The 17,442-nt window shown below is 46.6% G+C and overlaps 1 protein-coding gene across 6 annotated transcripts in view; it reads right to left on the bottom strand.

Moving 5' to 3' along the window:
• LOC110496808 (exostosin-1c) overlaps window positions 1-17,442 on the bottom strand; it is a 73,017-nt gene that overhangs the window by 1,543 nt on the left and 54,032 nt on the right. For all 6 annotated transcript variants that reach the window (XM_090208510.1, XM_036952646.2, XM_090208508.1 and 3 more), the window contains exons 3-10: window positions 5,385-5,478; window positions 3,372-3,479; window positions 1,995-2,114; window positions 1,445-1,577; window positions 1,064-1,182; window positions 855-950; window positions 449-535; window positions 196-356 (exon numbers count right to left, since the gene is read on the bottom strand). In XM_090208510.1, coding sequence (XP_090064636.1) covers window positions 196-356; window positions 449-535; window positions 855-950; window positions 1,064-1,182; window positions 1,445-1,577; window positions 1,995-2,114; window positions 3,372-3,479; window positions 5,385-5,478 — 918 coding nt within the window. The remainder of the gene's footprint in view (window positions 1-195; window positions 357-448; window positions 536-854; window positions 951-1,063; window positions 1,183-1,444; window positions 1,578-1,994; window positions 2,115-3,371; window positions 3,480-5,384; window positions 5,479-17,442) is intronic.

Here is a 17,442-nt window from a genome sequence, read left to right as displayed (position 1 = left end):
CATAGACGGTCTGTTTAATGGTCTTCATTGGTTTACTATGTTTTTCTGTGTGCCAGTAGATCAACTGATCAGCTGTACACGATGGTAGTCATAGAAACAGAATCCATAGAAAGGGCTTGGAACCTCTAACCCTGGCAAATTGACTGGTTCATTTGAATGGGGAGGCCCGTTCTATGGAATCTATGGTTACAGTACCTGTGGTAGAAGGCTGCTCCCGTCAGAACGATGGAGTATTCGTTAGTCCACTTGGAGGTGTACCCCCACGCATGCTTCACCGGGTCCCAGAAGTGACTCCTAGGGGGGTAGCCCACGATACGCTCAGGAAAACTCCTCCACACCAAGAAGGCAAAGTTCACCTGCGCGAAGAGTGAATACAGTTGCATGGGTAAAGTGTGTGTGTGTGTGTGTGTTTTCTACCACCGTGTATAGTTGTAATGGGAGGTCATACCTCACTGGTCAGCAGGACTGTATCTTCATCCAGACTCAGTACTGCCTCTGTCTCTATGGCCACGTTGGGCAGGAAACGACTGCTCGTCTGGAGAGAGGGGAATTGAGAGATGGTCATTTCCATTCCTTGTTAAGTTTGACATTGGTTGGTTTGTGTTTGGGATAATGAAGGAATGACAGGGACACTGTCCGCTCCATTGAGGTCTGTGGCATGGGGGGAGAGAGGGTGAGTCAATGTCACGGATGTGTGAATGACGAGCAGTGACAAAGGAAGCATTTTACTCCCATAGATTCAGTGTGGTTTGGGGGGGGGGGGGTAGACTTACAGAGAGAGGCAGACAGGAATGACTTTCATTCTGCCCCTCCTGTAGCCTTACTTGGGATTTGGCGACGTCATTGTCACTCACCTTCCTCCTACCGTCTGTCACAGTGAGGGGGACAGGCATGGGTGGCCATTTACTCCTGTGGGGCGGCGGCTTCTCACTGTTCCACAGGATGATGATCTAGAGGGGGAGGGAATAGAGTGAGACACAATAAGCATAAGGGTTAATAGGCTTAATGAAGCAATATGGAGCAGTCTATTTGCTACCTATGACCTCTTCACCAACACACTCACCTGTGAACAGTATTTGGATTTGGAGACCACCTGAAGCAGCTTCATGATTGGCTGAGACTGGGAGACCAACGGAGAGACGGCATGGATGATGGCGGTGAACTCTTGACCTGGACTGACCCCTGCAGGAAGGAACGAGGAGGATAAGTTAGTAAAAGTACAATCTACCATGTACAGCGTTTCATATTTGAAAGTAACAAATTTACTGTAGGAGACAAATATTAGATTTGCTTTGTATACTTATGATTATAAACTTTATGAAATATACATTTGTGTTTTATTATAGGAGACCCTATAGATGAGATATAATTATATGGATGAGCCAGTTTAGTCAGGTAGGTCTGAACTAGGTCGGGACCAGTCCAGTCTGGTGTGGTTCCCTACCTAAGCTCAGGTAGTAGAAGGGGAAGTGGGCCAAGTGTGTGGAGTACTCTGGCAGGACGAGCAGGCCTCCTGGTAAGGCGTTCCACATGTACTTATTTCTGGAGATGTGGGAGAACACCCGGTCTTTGATTATCTGAGAGAGGGAGAGTGATGACAAGGTGAGCACGTTTGAGGGGAGAACGCCCTGATGTACCCATTAGTTCAAACCTGAATTATCGATGTCCATATGGGCTGGCCAACTTTGTGTGTGCAAAACCAAAGTAATCACCTCAAGAATACAAACGCAGCAATCTTAAGTACATGCACTTCCTCACTTTGACCAGCCGGTGCCAGTATAACAACAAAACACCCAATCCACAACAATCCCATACAAATGAATCTGAGGTCAATCCATTCTCTCTTAGTTCCTGGGTCGTGTTCATTAGAGCACATCGCAGCAACAAACAAAAAAATGCCACGGAAAACAAAAACAAGCATTGGACAATGGCCAGGTACTGTTTCAGTCCGTTTTCTCCCGTTTTGTGCTTAATTAACAGGACTCCTCACCTACCTCCAGTGTGGTGAGGACTATCTTGTCCACGGAGGAGAAGTAAGCCTCCCACAGCATCTGAGTGCGCTGCCTCAGAGCCAGGACCCACTCATTTCCCACTGCGCGCACTGTAGACGGGACCTGGGGGAGAGAGGAAGACGAGGGAGGGTGCAAGTTGAGAAAGAGGAGGGTTGAGAGAGCAAAGGTGAGAGGGCAGAGCAGGCAAGGTCAATGTTTTATCGCGTTGCATACAATCAGAATCTTCAGAATGAAATGTGCTTCATAGAACGACACTGCTCTCTACACTGCCTGGTAAAAGACTAACCTTTTCTTACAGTATGTTACATTTTTACCTGTGGCTGTAAACCTTTTGAACCACTTAAACAGCCCCTAGCAGTTTATACTTAACTCAACCCACTGACAGTCAATAACCCTTACTATGGAGGAAGATGGGGAAAGTGGTCAGGATCTAGCTACATTCTCAACCCATCCAGAGTCAAATCCCCTATCAATTGTATTGTTTTGCAAGAGGGAGAGCTTGGGTTCAGGAAAGGTGCCCGGCAGCTATCCTAGCTCACCTACATCTGTTTATAGCACATGGCTTACCTGAAACCAACATTTCAGGCAAGTTCCATGTTACATGATGACACTACGTTCTAGTAGAGGAAAGTAAAAAGGGTCGCTCCATAGGCACCAAATGAAAATAGCCCAAATTCACCCCGTTCATTCTCCTAAACTACTATGAATGTGTCGGCTAGCTGATATAGGAAACATACCGAATAGACTCACCTAACCGGTAAGCCTACACCAGGCGATTACTTTGGATAAAGTAATGTGATTTGATTAGAATTAAATCAAGTTAGCCTAGCAGGGAAGTCTGCATCTTCTACAGTGATGTTAAAAGGCCAGTCAGGTAGCCTGTTGACTCCACCTTTTAACCTAGTCTACCATATAACAGCTCTTCTAATGATAGGGACCTGAGGAAGCAAAGGCCCTCCCTCCCTCCTCTCTCACATCTCTTGATCTGAAAGAGAGATTCACCTCTCAATGGTCTCCTGACTCTCTGATGTGCTTGGACCCATTCAACCTCCTGTCACCAGCTTTATTCCCTCAAAATTCAATTTCCAAATCCCTAACCACAACCGCATGTGTGAGGGGGAGTGTGTGTGTACATGCGAGCGCACATGGGCCTAATGTTGTTGTGGTCAATTCCATTTTTAATAGTCAATTCTATGATTTTAACATGTCCTTTCCAAAATGAAGATTGTTTTTTTTTTATAGGGGGGGGGGGGGTATTGGTTAGCTGAATGTCAGGTTATTTCCTGTATCAACTGGGTTCAAACAATTGATTCCAGACCTGTTGTGAACGTGTGAGACGCGCGCATGCGTGTGTGTTACCTGCAGTAGCAATCGCTCATCTCCTTCTATGACAGCCTGGTTCCACTGGATGACATCAGAGAAGGGCAGCTCCCAACCATTACTGAGCAACACTGGAATACACGCCGCCTAGAGACAGCGAGAGAGAATAGTTCTCAGCAGATGTACGCGTAAGAGAATCTATCACCTGGGAAATGGGTGGGTCAGTGTGACAAGAACATAAACGGGCAGGGTCAGTGGTAATGCTACCGTTGGTCATCTGCTCTGCTTGTGGTAGACGGGCCATTTTTCAATATAAATATGTTGTCTAGATTTCCAGTCTTCGTCTCTGACACATACCACCATAGTAGCAGCTGGTACTTCAATAAGGCAGTCTGAGCAGATAATGAAATCGATGACACGTGTGTGTGTGTGACACTCTCTTGGGGAGGTTGCATGAGTCACAGCTACTATCTTGCCTGTCCCAGGAGCCCCTAGAGGCCCTAGAGAAAAAGAGATCACATTTCTGCTACGTCTCTCACACACACAGAGATTTAACAGACCCCTAGTCTGCTAATTAAGTACACTACACAGAGAGGATGGCGAGAGAAGAGGGGTATAATAGATAATATTTTTTAAAGCTGAGTTTGATGTTGCCGTATCCCCGTTGTTTACTGACAGTCAGGTTTTTGATGTTCTACTTTTCTTTTTTCAGCTCCCTCCTTCAATCTCTCTCCCTCCCTCTCTCTCCAAGCTGCGGTCCTGGGTGTTGATGGTTTTATTTACTTTTCTAATTAAATCACAAGAGAGCAGCCAGAACCAGCTACAGACTGAGATCAGACGACTCCGACAGATTCCCCCTCTGGCGGTTTGAAGCTCCTCTAGTTGCCTCACCAGAGACCAGCCCTCACCAAGGCAGTCATGCAGACGACGCTAAGATACGCTAGGCTACGCTCCAGGTAACAGGGTCAAGCCAGATGTTGAGGCCTCCAGAGCTGACGTGAAGCCTGGGGCTCGCCTGAGCCACTTCCCCAGAGACATGGTGCTGTGAAGCGGACTGACTAAGAATTATTCCCCTGTCTAGATCCCAGTGCAGCTCAGCATGTGGGCATATGTGTGTTGTTGTTTCTTGGTTCTTTACATTGGGAGATGAAGAGAGGAGCTTCAGGGTCAGTGTGTGTGTGCGCGCGTGCGTGCGTGCACGCACCAAGAGTTGGAACGCAGACAATAAGTTTCCTACCACATTGGTAATTGCACGTTCTTTTGTGGGCTGGCACGAAAAGTAAAAGGAGATCTTACAAATCTCAGATTGGCCCGAATGGTAAAGCAAAGGAGATAGATGGAGGGAGAAGGAGAGAGAGCTGGGGAGGGAGTGCGGAGGAGGAATGAGTTAGCTGAGTGAGAGTGAGCTTCCCTGCCAAGCCCTGTGTTCAGTGGATTTGCCCATTCAGCTTAGATCAGCAGTGTGGCAGGCTGGCAACCCTATGAAAGCTTCCGGACCATTGAGAGACTCAGTGAGAGAGAGAAGGAAAGAGAGGGCCAGGGAACACAAGAGTCTGGGAGGTTCATTGGTAGGTAAAACCATGAACACAGCTCCATCACCAAAACATCCACATGGGTGGTAATTCCACACAGTTTGTGCCATATCATTATTTCTTTAACTACATGGTTTATTGAAGCTGAGTTTAATGAAAGACAAACCCATTCAATGTTATATTTACCAAATACCCCCCCCCCTCTTTTTTTTGCAAATCAGCCAACACCACCATCATGGTTAACGCCTTAACCTTAAATTGTACACATTAGTAGAGCACATACATTCATACGACAGTGTGGCTATGATATTAATAGTGTGACTGCTAACACAATGCACGTCAATGCATAATCTTGTTCAGAGGTGTATTCGTACACGTAGCTTGGTCCCAGGAATTATAGGAGTTGGCAAGACGGCACAAACAAATCCCATATCTGCGACCATGCCCGTGTATTTGGAGCAGTATTTGGCATTCTTCCAGGACCATGCTAGGGTGTTGTGATCCGTATTTAGCATCCTACCTGTAGAGACTCTAGGAAGCGAAAGGAGCCCAGGCGACGCCCCCGAGGAACCAGGCAAAAGGTGGAGTTGTGGAGCAGCTCTTGGTAATCGAACCTGAGGCGAGAAAGAAAGAGTGGGATGGAGAGTTATATTCTGCTCGCACTTTTACAGCGGGAACAGCATTCACTTTTACAAAGGCTCCATTTCTGCCATGAAGACCAGAGGTTCTAGAGACTAAAAGACTATTACGGTAGGGTCAAGAGAGACCTATTGACATTAGTCTTCTGTTAAAAGACCTACTCAACAGTGTTTGGGCACAATTCTGTCTGGGGAATGAGAAATCCACAAGCAAACACGCCCACACTCAATATGCAGTCTCGACCTCGGTTATGAAAAGCCAACTGACATTTACTCCTGAGGTGCTGACCTGTTGCACCCTCTACAACCACTGTGATTATTATTTGACCCTGCTGGTCATCGAACGAACATTTGAACATCTTGAAGAACAAGCTGTACTTGTTTAATTGACAGGTAGCCTAGTGGTTAGAGCGTTGTGCCAGTAACGGAAAGGTTGCTGGATCGAATCTCTGAGCTGACAAGGTAAAAAAAATCAGTCGTTCTGCCCCTGAGCAAGGCAGTCAACCCACTGTTCCCTGGGCGCCGATTATGGCAGCCCCCCGCACCTCTCTGATTCAGTTTAAGTGCAGAAGTTTCATTTTGAATGCATTCAGTTGTACAACTGACTAGGTATCCCCATTTCCTTACCCTAATCTCCACCAGGCACAGCCAGAAGAGGACTGGCCACCCCTCAGATCCTGGTTCGTTCCTGCCTTTTCTAGGTAGTTTTTCCTAGCCACCGTGCTTCTACATCTGCAATGTTTGGGGTTTTAGGCTGGGTTTCTGTATAAGCCCTGCTGATGTAAAAAGGGCTTTCTAAATACATTTGATTGATTTGAATAACTGGACCTGTTACATAATACAATTCGGTATTGTGTTTGTGTTAGAGAAACAGGAAGACATGGCCACATCTTAGCTATACCATTCCATTGCCACTGACTGTTGCATGTACTACATTTGTATGAACTACATGAGCTGTGTTTTGGGAAGAAAAAACCCCGTCTCTATTGGTTTGACCCACACAGGGTCAGCTTCAGTGTCCGCTTCTAGAGTTTTGTATTTTAAAAAGGACAGTCAGTCACACTGAAAGACATCCTATCAAATCCAACTGTAGCTACAATGTAACAGTACCCATATTCTGTACACGTTCCTCTCAGGACTTGACTTGAGGCTGTTGGTAGAAAACCACGCTAGAAACCATGGTATAAAGTGGCAATATTGCCAACTAAGATGACCTGGTCCATGAAGTATTTATGTTCATAATTTCAAAGTATGGGTAGATGGTTTACATTAAGGTTAATGCTTTGTGATTTATAATTGCGTTGGTGGTCAAAGAGTGAAATACTTTGTTCTCTCGGGTATAGGCAGATGGGGATGATAGCGTTGGAATGGAACGTAGTATGGCTTTTAATCAAATCCAACTTTATTTGACGTGCATTATACAGACCTCAAAACATTTGACACAATGAGTTGCTCCATTCCAGCAACGGAGAGCTCCGTTGAACATCTCATTCCAAAATCATGGGCATTAATATGGAGTTGGTACCCCCCTTTGCTGCTATAACAGCTTTCCACTTGATGTTGGAACATTGCTGCAGGGATTTGCTTCCATTCAGCCACAAGTGCATTAGTAAATCACATTCCAAATGTGTTCGATGCGTTTGAGGTCCGGGCTCTGTGGAGGCCAGTCAAGTTCTTCCACACCGATCGACAAACCATTTCTGTATGGACCTCGCTTTGCACTGTCAGGAAAGAACCTTCCACAAACTGTTGCCACAAAGTTGGAAGCACAGAATTGGCTAGAATCACTGAAACGAAGGGGCCAAGCCCCGAAACCATGAAAAACAGCCCCCATACCATTACGTTGCTTCCAGAGGCAGTTTGAAACTCGGTAGGGAGTGTTGTAGTTTATTTGCTCTCTATTTATGTTTATACTTGTGGTCATTCTGGCATCTGAATGGATATCATTCCGACAGTGTTTTGGGTGTGAACGGTCATGATTTGTTCAGGCACCAGCATCCCCTCCGGGTTATGGTGACTGTGGTTTTGTGTTAAGAACTGGTATGGGGCCAGTTGTGTTGTTATGTTCGTAATTAAGATGGGTAGGGCTGTGGGTAGGGCGAATTGATCATAAATCAGTTGTTAATAAGGGTGGAAAATAACTGTTCAGGTTATGATGGCAGTTGACAGAGTGATCTGAAATCAGTGCATAGTCAGCATTAGAAATGCCCCCGGAGCTACCAAAAGAACCCAATGTTCCCAACCAACTGTGGCAAGCTGCCAATGTTTGGAGTGCATTCTGGTACAAAATGGGTACCACGCATCACCCAGGTGGGCCCTTCACAGTTCTGAGCTAGGCAGCTCAGGTGATCTCCCCACAAGCCCAACCCTCTAAATGTAAAACACGTTGAAACCCAGCAAAAAAAAATACCTCGGAAATGTAAGCCATTATCAAGCCAGTGGAACCTTTTTTAACAGCCCGTCATGTTGCTCACTGCTCTAAGTAAATAAACACGTTTTTTTTTTTCCTTTTCCGAAATAGTTCCTATATCCTCGTCTCTCCTGCTCGGAGGGCAACAGTCTTGCTTACACGCTCAAGGGGCGTCAGCATAAAATATGGCCGCCGCTAATCTAGCCTGTCTCTGTCTCGGCTGTACCGACCATTGTTTATTTACCACTCTGTGAGTGATGAGATACAGGCGCCGATGTTAGCATTGATTTGGATCTTGGTGTGAGTTTCTCGGTGAACTGTTGTATGAGTGTCACTATCAAGGTTGTGGTGTATACATACATACAAATCTGCGCGCACACACACACACACACACGGAAATGTGTACACACAAACTAACACTTGCAGCACAACACACGTTCACATAATGTATGCAAACATCCACCAGCAAACACACACACACACACACACATACAGTATGGAAGCACATACATGCACACAAAAGGCACAAACACAACCACATAATGTACACAAGCACCCTAGAGAATTAGGGTAGTGAAAGGGTGCATTGTTTTCCGTTTGCCACCGCTATACTGCAATGTTGTGCTGTTTTCCACCTATTGAGGGAGCTTAGCCAGTTCTGCAGAACTGCAGTGTGTGTGTGTGTGTGTGTGCGCAAGTGCATATGTGTGTGCGTGTGTCCGATAGTTAGTGGACATGAGCTAATGTGTGTTATTTCTCATGCAAGTGTGTATAACGTCTGTTTGGATGTACTTGTATAGCCACTTACCCATTAGAGAGAGACAGAGAGAGAGAGCTCTCCCCAGCATGTGGTGGGAGTGGAGTGAGCCTGTCGCTGGCAACCTACTTCATCCCACTCTGGGTCATGCTGATTTGTTCGCTGATGTTTTTTAATGAGCGAATTTACTTAATGCAAGGGAACAAATAAATAATTTAACAGCAGTTTGTTTCCAAGAACAAATGAACAGGCTCTCTCTCTGTTATTCTCTCTCTCTGTCATTCTTTCTATCTGTCGTACTCTCTCACTCTTTTCCTTTCCTATTGAATGAGTGAGTAAGTGTGTGTGTGTGTGTGTTGGTTCTTCTATCGTTGTGGTGACCTAAAATCCCCCAAAGTCCCCACATAGATAGTAAAACAAGGAAAATTATCCCTCGTGGGGACATTACCCACTTCCCCATGAGGACAAATGCTATTTTAAGCTCAGGTGTTTATGGTTACAATCAGGGTTAGGGTAAGTGATTAGGTTAAGGTTAGGTTTAGGGGTCAATTTTAGGTCCCCACGAGGTTTGAAGAACAAAACGTGTGTGTGTGTCAAGCAGGGCCAGTATTATCAGACTGTTCTCTGTCTGCTAACGGGACATGGAGCATGTCTCCTTTCTGAACTCCATCGTCATGACCCATTGAGTGTGTGTGTGTGCGCGTGCGTGTTTGCTTGCAGGGGTATGTTAAGTGTGTGTGTGTGTGTGAGCGTTTTTTAAATGTCTATCATGGGTGTGGGATATACAGTAAGTTACCGTAATCTAATATCTAAATGTTCTTTGTGTGTGAAACGCATGATTGTATTTGTCTACCAGTGTGTGCGCACTTGGTATTGGTGCACTTGAATGTATGAGCTTCCACCCACTTTGTGAAAAAGTCTTGAACCACCCATATGTAGCGTTTGTAGCGTTCTCTCTTGTTCATGGGGCCTATGAGATCAATGGCAATCTTCTCCATAGGTACTCTCACACGGACAGTCCCCATAGGTGCTTGGGGCTTCCTTGGAGGTCTGGCTTTAGCGGCACAGCTGGTACATGTACGACACCGTAGTGTGACATCCTCTCTCATTCGGTACCAGTAGTGTCTTGTCTGCAGCCGGACAAGTGTGCGTCCACACCAAAGTGTTCTTCTACAGGGCTGTCGTGCATCTGCTTCACGATGTCTGTCCGGAACACATAAGGTAGGAGTATCTGTGGGTAAAACCCTGCGCCTTCGGTACAGTAGAAGCGGCGTAAGCGAATGCAGTCCTTGACATACATTCTCTGGCCTGAAAGGCGACATCCCCTGATGATGGGCGTTCCTGTTCTTCCTCGAGCCATCTCTTGATGGGGCCCATGTCAGAGTCCGCTAACTAGCTTGACATAATTTCTCAGTAGTCCATCCATGGAAGAGAACAGAGTCACTTGTGTCGGTGAGGCAAATATTTTCCACGTCAAGAAGACCCCATCCTACAGCCTGCACTCTCTTCACTGTCCCGATGACCCGACTCCTCGTCGAAGGCCGCTCCAGAGAGTGCAGGCTGTAGGATGGGGTCTTTTCCTACCCCCACTGGGCAGAGCTCCATAAAGTAGCTTCCAGAACGTAATCAGCTATGCTGAGGCCAAGGTTATACTGCACTTCCGGGTGCCTGAAACAGTCATTGTTCTGGGTAGGGTCCTGTATAGTGCAGGGGCAAGTCTGGCGGCAGGGCCTCATGGACAGGACGTCAGCATTTTCATGGCGGCGTCCTGGACGATGTATGACCTTGGAGTTATGCTTCTCGAGCCACCTCGCTAGTTGACCTTCTGGTTCCTTCATCCTTATGAGCCACCAAAGGCTGCTGTGGTAAATGTGCACAATGAAGAGTCTTCTGAGCAGGTATTGATGGAGGTGTGTAGTGAGCTCCACTACTGCCAGTAGTTCCCTCCGTGTAGTACAATAGTTTTGCTCGGTGGAGGACAGCCGCCGGCTCCCATACGCTAGTACGCATTCCTCACCGTCCTGCATCTGGGACAAGACGGCAAAAATCATTGACAAATTGTTGCTAGTCCGAGGTCAGAACGACGAACTGACGGACTTCTGAAACACCGGTAGGCTGGGGCCGTTCTTGGACTTTTTAGAATTTTCTGTGGTGATGCCGTGTTTGGAAACGATGTGTTCAAGGTAGGTTACCTGTCGGGGGAAGAAATGGCACTTGAAGCGTTACAATTTCAGGTTGGCTTGGCGTAGCCGACAACACTGCCAGGCATTGGAGCATCTCCGTGACATCCCTTCCCAGGATGATGATGTCATCTAGATATACTAGGTAGGTCGCCCATTGCATTCCAGACAGGACACGGTCCATTAGCAGTTGAAACGTCGCTGGTGCGTTACAGAGCCCAAAAGGCATCACATTCCACTCAGAGGCCCTTCCTGCTGCAGAAAGGGGCTGCTTTACGGGCCCTGGGAGTAAGCTCTACCTGCCAGTAGCCTGACGCTAAGTCCGCGCTAAACCATTTGGCTGTCCACGGGGTATCTAGAGTGTCTTGGATACGGGGAAGTGGATATGAATTCTTAACAGTACACTCATTTAGAGCCCTGTAGTCCACACATTGATGGTATGTCTGGACCTTTTTGCGTACCATGACTGTTGGTGAAGCCCAGCTGCCGTAGCTTGGAGAGGCTACTCCAGTTTCAAGACTTTACTGGAACTGCTGGTCTGCATTGAGCTACTTTTCGAATGCCAGCCACCACGGTTGCTGCTTCACAGGTGGCCAAGGCAACGTCCGAATGTCATGCTGTACAAGACCAGTGCGACCAAGATCAGTGCGTCCAGTAGAGAAGACGTCCCCATAGGCACTAAGGAGTTGAGCAAGCCTACTTTGTTCGCCTGCACTTAGTGCAGCAGAGCTCTCCGTATACACCAACTGTAAGTGAGAAGAAACTGCTGGGGAAACCAGACTAGTTCAGTGGGCTGAACAACAGCTGCAGCCCGAACGGATTTCACTGACTCTGTTCCTGGATTGTAGAGCCTGATGGGGATTCGATTATTGGCCTATGCTTCTCAATGAATCCTTTAGTTGGGCTCAGCACTACGTCACCTCTGACAGGTTCACGGAAGTGTGCGTTCCTCTGCACGATGTACTCTCACCCTGATTCGAAAACGGCTGTGCGTGCTATTCTTACGACATCCCCCTACGTTCTGAAGTAGGGCACCTGTTCACCAAACAGCACAATCCTACGGCTACTGAAATCATGGCTTCCCCGAGACTGCTGCAGGAATGGATGACCGACGATGGCATCGGTGTTCCCTACGCCAACGTCTGCGGGTACCAACCTGAATGTGCGGGTGCCAACCTGAATGGGCAGGTGAACTTCTCCAAAGACTTTGACATTTACAGGACCAATGCCCTGCTGAGAATGCAGTCGATAGTTGGAGGTTTAACGTCTGGGTGAATGGTGTCGTAACAGCGCCAAGGCAGCACATTTCTCTGTGCTCCGCTGTCTTAAAGAATATATACCTCTTTCCATAAGCCCTAACCATCAAACTGACCTGGTCGTAGTGTGGGGATCCTCTCCTTCTGAGTAGCGTATTCTTTCTCACTGTCAGATGAGATATCATAATGTACACGCCGGGGCTGCCTGAGTGTGAACTGGATCTTGCTCGCCTGGGGTGAGACTGTTCGTTTTCATAACAGGTACATTTCATGACCTTCAGTGGGCAGAGCATCACGCCAGATACATTGATGGGTGTCTTGTGACTGTGCGTGGTGGTTATACACAGGATACATGGCTGGAGTGGAGGGCAGAGCTGCTGGCCTCCTGCGTGGGTAATGGGAGTAAGCAGCATCTACAGGTGTACTCGCTGCATAGAGTCTGTGGTTGGCAGAGTTGAAAGGGTTAGTGCATGGAGTATACAGCATTTCAGTAGTTGGTTGAAACACATTTCTAGAGAGACCATTTTCATGTGAGCATCTAGCATGCCAGCTGGTATAGTTTTGGTTGTGACTTTGCTGTGATTCGATTCCACTGTCACCCACATTTCTGTTTTCAATGAGACTGGAATGGATTCGCTTCTCTCCTTGGCCGTCGAGGAGACGTCTTTGGCTCAAGGCACGAGTCAGCCATATTAATTGCGGCTGGCTGCATATTAGCTACATCTGAACTTGGCAAAAATGGATTGCAGTTAATGTTAGCATTTGCAACATCAAATTCGTTCATCCAGTTGGCAAATGAGATTTGTGAGTGCATGTCTTCATTCACTGTAGTTAGCGATATGATTGGGGTTTGAGTAGCACGTCGAATCCTCAGGCGAATTCTCTCGTAATAACAGATTTCCTGCTTGTAGCCGCCATTTTACAACTTTAGTTAGAACGTCAGCCACTACTAGAACAATGATGATTAACTTCGTTAGCCGTTACCTCGTGAAAGTGTGAAACTTTTTTTTTTTTTCTTTCTCTCTCTTTGTTATTCCGGTATAATGTGAAAAACTCAACGATACTGGCAGGATAAATCCTGGACGAGCCCCCAGTGTTACCTTTCCTGCCTCGCTTCCAGACCGTAGTCGGGACGGCTCAGGGGAGTCCTCACTTGCTAGCTCCAGGGGCGGGTAATTCCCACATTTTGTGGATCTTATCCGCTGCTAATGAGTTAGTCTGGAATTCCACTGACGTAGTTGACATTTATTAAACTTGTACACCATGTGAGGTTGTCTGAATGACAAAATAAACTACTGGTCTAACGGAGCTAGAAGAGCGTGGCTCGCAGTTCGGCTACATCTCCGCCACCACAACAAATTGCATCAAAACACGAAAGTTAACTCCCTACATTACCCATAATGCACTTGTGTTTTAAAGCTTGTCTACAACAACTCCATCCATATGAAACGGCCTACCTGTTCGTTGATTGTTGTAGCCTACCCCTTCTCATTTAGCCAACTTTATATTTTAATTCCATTTGGCATTGATGAGAAATCTCCCAATTGCTACACATGGAGCCTTGGACTGTAGCGCTGCTCTGATTGACAGACGAAAACAACAAGCTACACTTGTGAAACGTGTGTAGGCTACCGGTGCTCCTTTTTTTTAAATGGGGTGTGCTCATAAAAACCGTCATTTATTTATTACAATAGACAACAACAACAAAAATGTTAACTTTCCCAAGTAATGGAATACTAACAGCAGTTCGGATATTACAATATTTGGATAATTGCCCATCCCTATCACATGTTGGGCACCTTACAACTCTTTAGAAAACAGGTCCATGTGGATTGCTGATCAAATCAGATCTCATTTGTCACATGCACCAAATTCAACGGGTTGTAGACTTTACCATGAAATGCTTGCTTACAAGACCTTCCCAACAAGTAGCAGGAGTACCAGTACCAGATCAATGTGCTGGGGTACGAGGTATTTTAGGTAGAAATGTACATGAAGGCAGGGTAAAGTGACTAGGCATCAGGATAGATAATAAAAAAACAGAGTAGAAGCAGCATGAGTGTGTATCACACCCTGATCTGTTTCACCTGTCTTTGTGATTGTCTGTCTCTCCCCCCCCCCCCCCCCCCCCCTCCCCCTCCAGGTGTCGCCCATCTTCCCCTGTGTATTTATACCGGTGTTCTCTGTTTGGCTGTTGCCAGTTAGTCAAGTCTACCAGCAATTTTTGTATTCAGCTCTTGCTTTTCCCCAGTCTCTCTCTTCTCGTCCTCCTGGTTTTGACCCTTACCTGTCCTGACCCTGAGCTCGCCCGCCTGACCACTCTACCTTCCCCTGACCCTGCCTGCCTGCCGTCCTATACCTTTGCCCAACCTCTGGATTACCGACCTCTGCCTGACCTGAGCCTGTGCAGAGTCAGTGCAGATAGTCCAGGGAAACCCTGATGTCAGCGGAGGCTTCTGAGGGGAGGATGGCTCATAATAATGGCTGGAACTGCCATTGGAATGGAATGGCATCAACACCTGGAAACCATGTGTTTGATGTATTTGATACCATTCCATTCATTCCACTCCAGCCATTACCACGAGCCTGTTCTCCCCAATGAAGGTGCCACCAGCCTCCTGTGCACGACGTGTGGAATACAGAAAGTAGGCCTGTGTACAGACTGTGACATTGTGCACTGCAGTGTGCCGTAATAAAGTGTACTGGTGTGTGTGTGCATGTGTGGTCTGCAAACGCCTCACAGATGCTATTCCGATCCCCTGTGTCCACGGGGGGGATGAGGTTATTAAATGTTAAACATAGAATATGACGGAAATCCACGTTGGAGAAAACCAGGATCGAATCGAGCAGTCGTGGCAACAGACACACTGTTCCCGCCCGCATGCACGCCCACACAAATGTCACACACACACACATCTCATTGTCGATGTCACTGTCCTTTGTCGGTATTTTTTACTCTCTCATAAACACTCACATCCACAAACAATCTGAAGATTCTTTCAAACTATACATATTTTCTCTACTAAACAGATAGACCACACACACACAAATGCACAACACTCACAAACATGGTACACAGATGGTACCCGTGCACACAGCACGGCAGCTTCTGTCAGCATGCTGAGGCCCAGGGCTCACTGTTGTACGGCTATCACCAAAAGGATGTTTAAAAAGTATGCAGCACAGTGACTCACTCACTATGTGTGGGTTGTGTACGAATGAAGGTCTGTTTGTTAAGTGTGAGCTCGTGCATGTCTCTCTCCTCCCTCATCTTCCCTCTCTTCTCCCTCATTTCCCCTCTCTTCTCCCTTCCCTCTTTCTTCTCCCTCTTTCACTCTCAATTTCCCTCGTCCTCCCTCTCTTGCTCTCTTCGCCCTAATCTTCCACCTCTATTCCCTCATCTTCCCTCTCTCTTCTCCCTCATCTTTTCCCTCCCTCTATTCCCTTCTCTGTGGTCACGGGCCCCATATGAAACATTGATAAGGTAATGAAGCAGAATAAAGGGGGGAGTATTGAGCCGATACAGATGGACACACATGGAGGGGGCACGACCAGTTGATTGACAGCGGCTGCTGGTCAGTTAATACCACCCCACATTTCTTTCTAGCAAAGGTCAGATGTCAGTGACGTGTGTCTGACGGGCAGTATGGATTAGCTAAATAGTCAATACCGTGCATGCTCTGTTCACCTCGGCGGACACAAAACAAACTGAAGGGCTAACCCTGAGACGCATACCGTGCGCACACACACACACACACACACACCTACACACGCCACTGCCATTCAGGACTTCTACACCCATCATACAGTTCATATGGACTTTAACGTTAATCCCAACACATACAACAGCCATAACACTGTCCCTGCCACACTGCAACAATGGTAGAATGTATTAGTGATGATACAGTCTGAGAAGTACTACTCATACTCCAACCATGCACTGTCTGTCCAGCCTACATCTGTCACTACAGCCCACAGTGCTGCCTCCATCCATATTCCATACTGCAGTAGACTGGACATTTCTGCTTCCAGAGAGAGAGAGGGGGGAGACAGAAAGAGAGAGCACAGGATGTGGCCAGCTGTTAATGCCTCTGGGACAGCTCCAGCACCACACACAGAGGAAAGAAATGGGGAATGAGTGAGAGGGAGAGAAATAGTGGATAGAAAGACGAACAGAATTTGCGGGAGAGACAGAGCAATGAATAGAAAACTAGAAAGAGAGGAATATGATGTGTGTGTGAGAAGGAGGCATTTTGTAGCAATTTATATCTGATGGCTATGGGTCAAGATCAGGGTTACACCCTACACAGAACATGCCTAAGATAATACAGTTGGAGAGACCGAGAGAACGAGGTAGAGCGAGACAGAGGCAGTGAGCGACCAAAGGAGAGATGGAGAGAGGGAAAGGTTTTATAGGCAGTTAAGGTTTCAATGTGCAGAGAAATAAGCTCTCCGAGTATCCTCTTACATGAGAGAGAATCTCCGCTTCCACTGCAAACGGAAAATGCCAATAGGTTGCTGTGCATTATTACTCAAGACTTTCAGAGTGACAGGTGCATGTTTATGCTCAGTGTGTTTGTTTATATGTGTGCATGTGTTCGCATCATCTCCTGCTGTGTGTAAGTCTTTGTGTCTGGGCACGTCACGGTGTGTGCAGATGTTTAATCCCATCTTGTATACAGTATGTCTGTATCTTCTATGGATGCCTCCCCCATGCGACAGTTGCAGAAGCCAGACAGATAAGCCTGTCTCTCCTGTTTTCCCTCCCTCCCTCTGTTCTTCCCTCCCATCTATCTATCTCTCTGTCTGTCTGTCTGGCTTCTGTCCAAGTCCTCCCTTGACACACACGTTGTCGCTATGATTGATATATTACTCAATGCGTCTTCCGACTAAGACGAGGCTAACAACCGCAGCAAGCCAAAATATCAGAGCTTAGACAGCATCTTCTTTATCTATTTTCATTTGATTGCCTTATCTAAAAAGGGAAATTGTCATAATGATTTATTTACACTGAACAAAGATATAAACACAACAATTTTACTGAATTACAGTTCATATAAGTAAATCAGTCAATTGAAATAAATTCATTAGGCCCTGAAACATGGATTTCACATGACTGGGAATACAGATAAGCATCTGTTGGTCACAGATACCTTAAAGGTAGAAGTGTGGATCAGAAAACCAGTCAGTATCTGGTGTGACCACCATTTGCCTCATGCAGTGCGACATCTCCTTCGCATAGAGTTGATCAGGCTGTAGATTATGGAATGTTGTCCCACTCCTCTTCAATGGCTGTGTGAAGTTGCGGGATATTGGTGTGAACTGGAACACGCTCTC

Source organism: Oncorhynchus mykiss, chromosome 18 (assembly GCF_057628025.1).
Source record: "Oncorhynchus mykiss isolate SJ-2025 chromosome 18, ASM5762802v1, whole genome shotgun sequence".
Classification (NCBI taxonomy): domain Eukaryota; kingdom Metazoa; phylum Chordata; class Actinopteri; order Salmoniformes; family Salmonidae; genus Oncorhynchus; species Oncorhynchus mykiss.
This window is presented reverse-complemented; position numbering and strand designations above follow the sequence as displayed.